We start from the raw sequence: 10,544 nt of genomic DNA, 5'->3' as shown, positions 1-10,544 counted from the left end.
AAGATTGGCAGGCACAACTGTAATCGAACAGTGGGCTGCCTGTAAAGAGATGGTTTGAGTACAGTCGAGGTACATTCCCACGAGGGGGGAAGATAGGGCAACTAAAGCCAAAGCTCCCTGGATGATATGAGAGATAGAGATAGAGATAGAGATGAAGCAGAAAAAGAGCGTGCATGACAGATGTCAGGTAGAGAATACAAGTGAGAATCAGGTGGACTAGAAAGTTGAGGGGAAGTGAAAAAGAGGCAGAGAGAATGAGAATAGATTGGCAGCTAACATAATTCAAAAGTCTTCTATAGTAATAATAATAATTTTTAAAAGGTAGTAAGGAGGGATGGGGCCAAAAAGGAGACCTAAGCATGGAGGGCATGGCTGAGGTACTAAATGAGTACTTTGCATCGGTCTTCAAGGAAGATGATGCTGGCAACGTCAGTGAAAGAGGAGGTAGTGGAGACACTGGATGAGATAAAAATTGATAGAGATGGTACTAGAAAGACTGTCTGTACTTAAAGTTGATAAGTCACCAGGACTGGATGGGATGCTGAGGGAGGTTAAGGAGGAAATCGCAGCAGTACTGGCCATAATATTCCAATCCTCCTTAGATACTGAGGTGGTGCCAGAGGACTGGAGAATTGCAAATGTTACACCTTTGTTCAAAAAAAGTGTAAAAAGATAAACCCAGCAACTATAGGCCAGTCAGTTTAACCTCAGTAGTGGAGAAGCTTTTAGAAATGATAATCTGGGACAAAGTTAACAGTCACTTGGACAAGTGTGGATTAAGGAAAGCCAGCACGGATTTGATAAAGGCACAGTGTTTAACTAACTTGGATCGAGTTTCTTGATGAGGTAACAGAGGGTTGATAAAGGGCAATGTGGTTGACATGTATATGGACTTCCAAAAGGCATTTGATAAAGTGCCACATCAGCTTGCTAGCAAAGTTGAAGCTGGAATAAAAGGGTCAGTGGCAGCATGGATACAAAATTGGCTAAGTGACAAGAAATAAGTGGTGAATGGTTGTTTTTTTGGACTAGAGGAAGATATAGTGGTGTTCCCCAGGGGTCAGTACTAGGACCACTGCTTTTCTTGATATATATTAATGACTTGGACTTGAGAGTATGGAGTACATTTTAAAATTTGCAGAGGACACAAAACTTGAAAGTACAGTGAGGACGATAGGCGATAGACTTCGAGACAGACAGGCTGGTGAAATGTTCAGACAAAATTTAATGCAGAAGAGTGAAACATTTTGGTAAGAACGATGAGGGGAGGCAATATAACCTAAAGGGTACAATCCTAAAGGGGTGCATGAACAGAGACACCTGGGGGTATATGCACACAAATCGTTGAAGGTGGCAGGGCAGGTTGAGAAAGTGGTTAAAAGAAAGCACACAGGATCCTGGGCTTCATAAATAGAGGCATAGAGGGTTTTTTCTTGAGGTGGGGGGGACAATATATTGTCTGCTAGCAGGAAGGAAAGTTGTGTTAGCAGTTTAATGGGAACGGGGTGAAGGGAGCAGGAGGTGGGTCTCATGGGCATGAGGTTGGAGAAGGAAAATTAGGTAGACTAGTTGTGTGCCAGATACACTCAAGTTTGCTCCTTTTTAAGTGCAATGGGTGCAAAGATGGAGTTCATACCAGGAGGAATTACCAGGATGCGAGACAGTTTTGCTGGAGACAATGGTAGAGGTGAGGAGTGGTTGAGCCAATTGATGGCTGCAGAACTACTGTGGGAAATGGAGGGCCAAAGGCTGGACAGTTGTAAGTGACTTGGGGGGTGTATTTTTCCAGCAGTGGATGCAGAAGGAAGTGGGATTGGAAGAGGGTAGGGTGATATGGATGCCAAGGGATACAAGGACATGATCACAGAAAAGGCCACCTTTGACCAAGACCATGGGAGTAGAGGCCACGTGAGATGGCATGATTATCAATATATGAGAGAGAGAGAGATTGAGATTTAGGGAAAAGAGGATTGCAGTTAAATCAAGAGGGAAGGGGGCAAGTGGAGCCAAGATGGAGGTTGAAATCAGTGTGCATAGCCATGAGGGGGCCTGGTTACTTCTCAAACGGCATCACACAGACACAAACCATACACTGAAACATCTCCGAATTGTTCTGTAAATATAAGTCTGGTTCTTTTAATAGTCATTTTATTTACACGGCATTTATTTTTAAAAATTCATTACGGTTCAAAACATTAAGCACTTTATCGCAGGATTCAAGGCACACCTTAGTGGAAAGAGTCAGCATCAGAGTCTGTACCATGTTTAAATATCAGAGTTAGAGAACCATCACTTCATTTTAATCTCAATTTTTAAAAAAATGTTTAAACTGAACACTTGATGTCACTGGAGGTATTGAGGATTTGATTGTGCAAGAGAGTTCAGTTTTTAAACACACCAATTCCCAACCTTTACTGCTATTAATATAGTATCGATTTCAGTTTCCTCATGCGGTTATAGTTAAATAATCTCAGTCACTTCTTCCCCAAAATGAGTGGATTCCAGATTACAAAATTATATTTTTATATAGTGCCTCATCAGGTCAACAGTAGTGAATTACTTGAGTATGCAGTGACTTACATGGACAATAAACAGGCACAGAAATTGTTTAACTATGTGAGTTTTGAAGAGTCCGATGTGGATGTTTGGGGACCAGGGGGGGTTTGGTGGTGTGTGTTGGGGGGGGGGGGGGGGGAAAAAGAGAGAGAAGATACTTTCCTTTTTAAAAAAAAAATTAAGCTCAATTAATTTTAGCCAGTGAAATACACACAATGCCCTCAAGTTATAAAAAAAATACAAACTTTGATTGAAAATAAAAATCACACACATACACGAGAGTTTATCTGTAACTAACTTCAAGTTTGAGCGCAACACTGTACCTGACCCCCCACTGTCCATCTCACTCCAGTACATCTCCACTTGGTGCTATTTTCTATTAGGCCCTGGCCAGTCTGCCTACAGCCCCAAAGATCCACAAAATAACTGGGAATCCACTAAAGCTGGAACAAGGTAAACTGGGCACTTCGCATTTCTAACTGCAGCCGACAGTGGCAAGCACGTTTGTTGTTGACTAGGCTAATTTCACATTTGAAAAACTGCAAATTAACTTTTCAGAAGGAAAATGGACATGGGGGTGAGGATGACAATACCTTGTCCACTCATCTATACAGTCTATTATTACATTAAATTTACAAAACTTCCTTTTCGTATACATCAGCCACAGTCTTAATACAAACTGGTTTACATTTAAACAATCCAACATAAAAAAGGTTCACGAAAAAATTTAAAATCCAGCTTACCAGAAAAGAGAATTATAGTTTGGACAGTGATGGTTCAAAAAAAAAGAAACCCATTGTAACATGGGAGCAAGTTTCTATACTTCATTCAGTTACTTAACTGCCCTGGAAGACATACCACAAGGCACTGTGCCAAACAAAGTTAAATAAGCAGCTCCCCATCCCACCTTCCAAAAGAAAAACAAAGTACCTTTCAACAGGTGCTGCTAGGAAAAATGCGGTTAAGGTGCATGCAATAGTTTGTCAGTAAATTGTTTCTAATCAAACAGAAAAATTCTATTACCAAAAATGACAATGCTTTTCTGTAAATATAAAAAGATTAGTGCAAAATACAAATCATTAACACTGTCCATCTTGATCTGTGTGTCTCATAACTCGATAGGCTCACAAACAAGTGAATTTTGTAGAGTTTTGGGTGCAATTTCTTCAGCAAATAAAAAAGGTGACGGTGACATTATGAGACAACCTGGTGGCACAAGGGATGAGCCACTTCCAACCAGAAATTCTATTTCGAGGACAACTGGTAACAGCTACGCAACTCCATGGAAGACCAGTGTGTTTCATCTAGTCCTCTAGATGGCATTGTCACAGAAGGATGCAACAACACAGACCACCTGGCTGATCACATTGACAGTGCCTCATCACCAGTGAACATTCTGGACCATGACAGACGACCAACTCAATTGTCCCTCTCTTCTGGAGGAAACGAGGCAGATGACAATGGGCAACAAAAGACACCATATAAAAAGTTGCTTGTGATCCAGAATGCATCGATGACTTGCAACGGATCAGAGGAGAGTGTGGTCCCACCAAGACCGACTCCCAAGTCAGAAGATACAGGACACATTTGGATGAGCATCATTTCTTTTTTTTTGTTGAAATTGTGCATCATGTACCAGTTGTCATGAGCCAATCCCTGGTGCCGAAAGGAATCATGGGGCCACAGTTACCATCCTGCATACACTGGTTCTCTGTCCCAGGAGATTCCGTAAGACAGCTGAGGCTCTTGGCCAGGGGATTGCTCTTTGCTCAGTAACGGGGATCGCACAGGGTCCGTTGGTCTGACTTCCTTTTTGCGACGTACAATTAGTACAGTGATCAGCAGCAAAATAACTGAAAAAGAATGTGAAATTGATCAGAGATGGGAATATACAAAAGAGCATAACTAGTAATAGACAAAAGCACAACTGTTTCACCTGGTCCTTTAATATATGAAAGAGATTACAAAGAAAAACATTATACTGGAAAGTTAAGAAAAACTTTGCTTGTCACTCAAATACCAGCTAACCGATTTGCTTCTTGCAAGAACATAAGAAATAGGAGCAGGAGTAGGCCATTCGGCCCCTCGAGCCTGCTCCACCATTCAATAAGATCATGGCTGATCTGCTACCTCATCTCCACTTTCCTGAACTATCCCCATTTCACTTGATTCCATACATATTCAAAAATCTATCGATCTCGGTCTTGAATATACTCAACAACTGAGCCTCCACAGCCCTCTGGGGTAGAGAATTCCAAAGATTCACCACCCTCTGAGTGAAGAAATTTCTCATCAGTCCTAAATGGCCAACCCCTTATTCTGAGACTGTGACCCCTGGTTCTAGATTCCCCAGCCAGGGAAAACATCCTCCCTGCATCTACCCGGTCAAGCCCTGTAAGAATTTTGTATGTTTCAATGAGATCACCTCTCATTCTTCTAAACTTGAGAATATGGGCCTGTAGCTACTGTAAAATACAATGGGCCAGAACTGCGGGTCCACACAGGAGAGTACGCGCTGGGTACTCACGCGTAGGCCCAACGAAAGTGCCAGTTTCGTGCATGCACGGGAAACTGGAACTTCCGTTCCCTTAAAAGGAAGGGGTTCACAGAGCGAATGTGTGTGCCCGGAACTTGTGTTTTTTTTTTGCAGGTTTTTCCGGGAGGGCAAGTCTCCAGCAGCTACGCTTTTTAAAAAGCATTTGCAAGGCCTGCTTTTAACGAGGCAAGTGGTGAATTAAGTAAAATAAACACTTTTTTCCCCCACAGGTTTATTATTTTTAAATACTTTAAAGAAAGGTAAGTTTATTTTTAGCCCTATTAGAAACGAATTAATTTTCAAAAATTTAAAAATTGTTAATGTAATTTAGTTATTTAAAATGTGATTAAAAATTGTTTTTTTTTGTTGTTGAAGTTTATGATGTTTTGGGGCAGAATTGTATTCATAGATTTGTCAAATCTATCAATACAGATTCACTGCTACCATTGGCTCTTCATGGCCCACGTGATCCCAGGGGACGCTTCGAACTAACTGCGCCCCTGGGATATGCAAACACTGCGCGCTGGCAGTTGGAGCAGACCCAGGATCAGAATCCCACGCGGGCCCACAGCACAACAGCCGGCGCGCTTGGCAAGTGCAGGTCGGAGGCTTGCACCCGCGGGAAGCCCCGACCCGAATTTCTGGGCCAATGTATCCATTCAATTTATTTTTTAACGATGGGGATTTTTTCTCTCCAAAAGAGTCACTGGACAATCCTCTCAAGGTGTTTAGGAAAGATTGAGTCAAGCAAAACTGGTACAAAGAGAGATCTTGGCACAAAAATTGACTGGAGACATGGAGAGAGGAATTTTAAAACTAAGCTTCTCCCTTTCCAATTCTATCTGCTCCTGATGTTGCTCACTTCAGCTAATGTATGCTTTCACCACTTTAAAAAAATTCATTCACAGGATGTAGGCACCGCTGGCAAGGCCAGGATTTATTTTCCATCCTGAATTGCCTTCAACTGAGTGGCTTGCTGTGGGTCTGGAGTCACATATAGGCCAGACCAGGTAAGGAGTAGGACAATAGTTCAATATTGCCAAATCTACAGTGCATTGACTGAGTCACAAACAGAGCTCTCAACAGCAATTCCAAGTCTAGCAACAAGAGACTTGAGGAACAATTTGCAGGATTGCTAATTGGTTGGGAGGCAGGAGACAGTAGGGATAAAGGGAATGTACTCCGATTGGCAGGATAATGTAAAGTGGTGTTCCCCAGGGATCCGTACTGGGGCCTCAGCTTTTCACCATATATATCAATGACTTGGATGAAGGAATAGAGCGTTATATATCCAAGTTTGCAGATGACACCAAGTTATGAAGTACAGCAAGTTGTCTATGTCCCTTTGTAACTTCTTGCTCCCATCTGCACAAACTAAGTGAGTGGGCAAAACTGTGACAGATGGAATTCAATATGGGGAAGTGGGAGGTCATCCACTTTGGATTGGAGAAAGACACATTGTAATATTTTCTTAATGGCGAGGGATTAGGAACTGTGGAGGAACAAAGGGATTTGGGTGGTCCAGATACACAAATCACTAAAAACTAGTGCACATGTACAAAAAAAGCTAATGGAATGCTGGCCTCTCTCTCAAGGGGGCTGGAATACAAAGGGGAGGAAGTGATGCTTCAGTTGTAGAGCCTTGCAGATTTTGGGCACCACAGGAAGGATATATTTGACCTTGGAGGGTACAATGCAGAATACCAGGGTTAAATGGAGGACAGGTTGCATAAACTTGGCTTGTATTCCCTGGAGTTTAAATGGTTGAGGGGTGATCTAATGGAGGTCTCAAACAAATAGCAATAGATACAGAGAAGCCATTTCCTCTGGTGGGGGAATCCAGAACAAGGGTCACAATCTTAAAATTAGAGCAGGGATTAGGGACATCAGTTATGTGGAAAGACTAGGGATTGTTCTCCTTAGGCCAGAGGAGATCAAGGGAAGATTTAATAGAAGTGTACAAAGTATGAAGGGGTTTGATAGAGTGAATAAGAGAATTGGATATATACACTAGTAAAAGGAAACATTTGCAGGGCTATGGGGAAAGAAAGACTGGGGGTGTGGGACCAATTGGATAGCTATTTCAAAGAGCCAACACAGGCACGATGGGTCAAATTTTTTATTCATTCTCCTCAAGGACAGTCAGCATGGATTTGTTAAGGGAAGGTAGTGTCTGACCAACTTGATTGAATTTTAAGGTGGTAACAAGGAGGGTTGATGAGGGTAGTGCGTTTGATGTAGTCTACATGGATTTTAGCAAGGCCTTTGACAAGGTCCCACATGGCAGACTGGTCAGAAAAGTAAAAGCCCATGGGATCCAAGGGAAAGTGGCAAGTTTGATCCAAAATTGGCTCAGTGGCAGGAAGCAAAATGTAATGGTCGACAGATGTTTGTGACTGAAGACGGTTTCCAGTGGGGTTCTGCAAGGATTTAGACTTCAATGAAGGGGGCATGATTAAGAAGTTTGCAGATGATACTTTCAATCACACAACCAATTTTTGTGAGGAAGAAAGCTGTAGACTGCAGGAAGGGATCAATAGACTGGTCAGGTGGGCAGGAAAGTGGCAAATGGAATTCAATCCAGAGAAGTGCGAGGTAATGCATTTGGGGAGGGCCAACAAGGCAAGGGAATACACAATAAATGTTAGGATACAGAGAAGTGTAGAGGGACCTTGGAGTGCATGTCTACAGATCCCTGAAGGTAGCAGGACAGGTAGCCAAGGCAGCATACTTCCCTTTATTAGCAGAGGCACAGAATACAAGAGCAGGGAGGTTATGCTAGAACTGTATAAAACACTAGTTAGGCCACAGCTAGAGTACTGCATATAGTTCTGGTCACCACATTACAGGAAGAGGTGATTGCACTAGAGATAATTTACAAGGAGGTTGCCAGGAAGAATTTTAGCTATGAGGAAAGATTGGATAGGCTGCGGTTGTTTTCTTTGGAACAGAAAAGGCTGCGGGTAGATTTAATTGAAGTGTACAAAATTGAGGGGCCTAGATAGATGTGATAGGAAGGACCCATTCCCTTTAGCAGAGAGGTCAATAACCTAGGGTGCATGGATTTAAAGTAATTGGTAGAAGGATTAGAGGGGAGTTGAGAACATTTTTCACCCAGAGGGTGGTGGGGGGTCTGGAACTCACTGCCTGAAAAGGTGGTAGAGGCAGGAACCCTAACCACATTTAAAAAGTATTTGGATATGCACTTGGAAGTGTTGTAACCTACAAGGCTATGGACCAAGATCTGGAAAGTGGGATCAGCCTGGATAGCCTTTTTCGGCCAGCACAGACACGATGGGCCGAATGGCTTCCTTCTGTGCCGTAAATTTCTATGATTCACGCAATGTGGGCGTCGCTGGCAAGGCCAGCATTTGCTGCCCATCCCCAATTGCCCTTGCGAAGGTGGTGGTGAGCCGCCTTCTTGAGCCGCTGCAGTCCATGTGAAGTTACTCCCACAGTGCTGTTAGGTAGAGAATTCCAGGATTTTGACCCAGTGACGAAGGAACGGCGATATATTTCCATAGACAGGATGGTGTGTTGACTTGGACAGGAATTGGAGGTGCTGGCGATACTGCGTGCCTGCTGCCCTACTCCTAGGTGGTAGAGGTGCTGTCAAAGAAGCCTTGGTGAGTTGCTGCAGTGCATCTTGTAGATGGCCTCCTTCTGTGCTGTAAGATTCTACTGAAATCTGAAACTTGCTTCCCCAAAAGGCTGTGGATGTTGGGTTAACTGAAATTTTCAACATCCAACAGATTTTTATTAGGCAAGGATATTAAGGGATATGGATCAAAAAGCAGATCAATGGAATTGAGGTACAGATCAACCATGATCCAATTGAATGGCAGAGCAGGCTAGAGGTGCTGAATGGTCTACTCCTGTTCTTATGTTGGTCAAACGTGGTCATCTTCCTACAGGATCACACTTGAAGCTTCTGGTGTAACTATCCCATCCAAGGAACAAGAATGCTGAGCCTATGTTAAACACCCAAGTCAGCACTTCATCAGCTCAACAACATTAAGCTTGAACCAGATAACCTAAACTTTGTCACTCTAGTTCACCAAGTCACATGCTGTGAAGCCCATGGAACACAATTAGAAACACTAACCACCTCTGCCAAACTAAATTGTGCAGTTAAGTCTCTTAACACACTGCCTCCCGCTGCCCCAAACTAAGTTACCAACAAAGTTATAGACCTATTCATCGAACATCTGTTGTGGGGTAAGTTACTAGAGTGTTAAGAACAGAGTGACTAAACACTTGGAAAAATATGAACTGATCAGAGAACCAGCATAGATTCACAACGGGCAAGTCAGAATCTTACAGCACAGGAAGTCATTCGGCCCACCACGCCGGCACTTTGAAAGAGCCTTCCAATCAGTCCCACTCCCCTGCTCTTTCCCTATAGCTCTGCAATTTTCTCCTTTTCATGTATTTAGTAACTTTCAAAAGGAAATTAGATATTGAATCCACTTCCACCACTCTTCCAGGCAGTGCATTCCAGATCATAACTTGCCATGTCTCACCTCTGACTCTTGCCAATTACCTTAAATCTGTCCCCTCTGGTTACTGACCCTTCTGCCAGTGAAACAGTTTCTACTTATTTACTCTATCCTTTAAGGATATATCCATGCTTCCCATCTACTCAATCAAAACCCTGCATACTTTGAATAGCTATGAAATATCCCCTTACTCTGCTCTAAGGCGAACAATTCCAGCGTCTAGTCATCTCAATCTAGTTGAATTTTGAGGTCATTGATGTGTCAGTCCGTCAGGTCAGTCAGTCAGTCAGTCAAATAAGGTTTCACACAAGAGACTTAAGAAAAATGGAAATGCAGCAGTGCAATGAGAAAGCCCACCACCTTAGGATGGGCAATAAATGCAGCCTCGTCAGGGTCACCAAATAATTAAAAAAAGGGAGGGGGCAGTTAGGGAAGCCTGGTGTTCTTGTAAACTAATTATCCCAGAAGCAAGAGCACAGGTCAAGGATATGCTTTCTGTAACATAGAAAAATAGGAGGAGTCGGCCCTTCGAGCCTGCTCCGCCATTCAATATCATGGCTGATCCTCTTAGCTCAATATACCATATTCCTGCTTTCTCCCCATACCCCTCGATGCCTTTTGTGTCTAGAAATCTGTCTCCTTCTTAAATATATTCAGTGACTTGGCCTCCACAGCCTTCTGTGGTAGAGAATTCCACAGGTTCACCACCCTCAGTGAAGAAATTTCACCTCATCAGTCCTAAATGTCCTACCACTTATCCGGAGACTGTGACCCCTCGTTCTAGACCCCCCCCCCCCAATCCTCCCTGCACCCTAGCCCGGTCAGAATTTTAGACATTTCAATGAGATCCCCTCTCATTCTCCTAAACTCTAGTCGACCCAATCTCTCCTCATACGGCAGTCCTGCCATCCTAGGAATCAGTCTGGTGAACCTTCGCTGCACTCCCTCTATGG

The 10,544-nt window shown here is 43.1% G+C and overlaps 1 protein-coding gene across 1 annotated transcript in view; it reads right to left on the bottom strand.

Annotated features, from left to right (window-relative positions):
- Positions 1-2,106: 2,106 nt before the first annotated feature.
- Positions 2,107-10,544, bottom strand: part of LOC147123629 (uncharacterized) — a 52,144-nt gene continuing 43,706 nt past the window's right edge. Inside the window, exon 9 of the mRNA XM_085975412.1 lies at positions 2,107-4,409. Within this exon, the coding sequence (XP_085831538.1) occupies positions 4,243-4,409 (167 nt within the window). The 3' untranslated portion in view covers positions 2,107-4,242. The remainder of the gene's footprint in view (positions 4,410-10,544) is intronic.

This window comes from Somniosus microcephalus, chromosome 2 (assembly GCF_052327205.1).
Source record: "Somniosus microcephalus isolate GS21.2 chromosome 2, FLI_Smic_1.0, whole genome shotgun sequence".
In the NCBI taxonomy this organism is placed as follows: domain Eukaryota; kingdom Metazoa; phylum Chordata; class Chondrichthyes; order Squaliformes; family Somniosidae; genus Somniosus; species Somniosus microcephalus.
The sequence above is the reverse complement of the archived record's forward strand: the minus strand, read 5'-3'. Positions and strand labels throughout refer to the sequence as shown.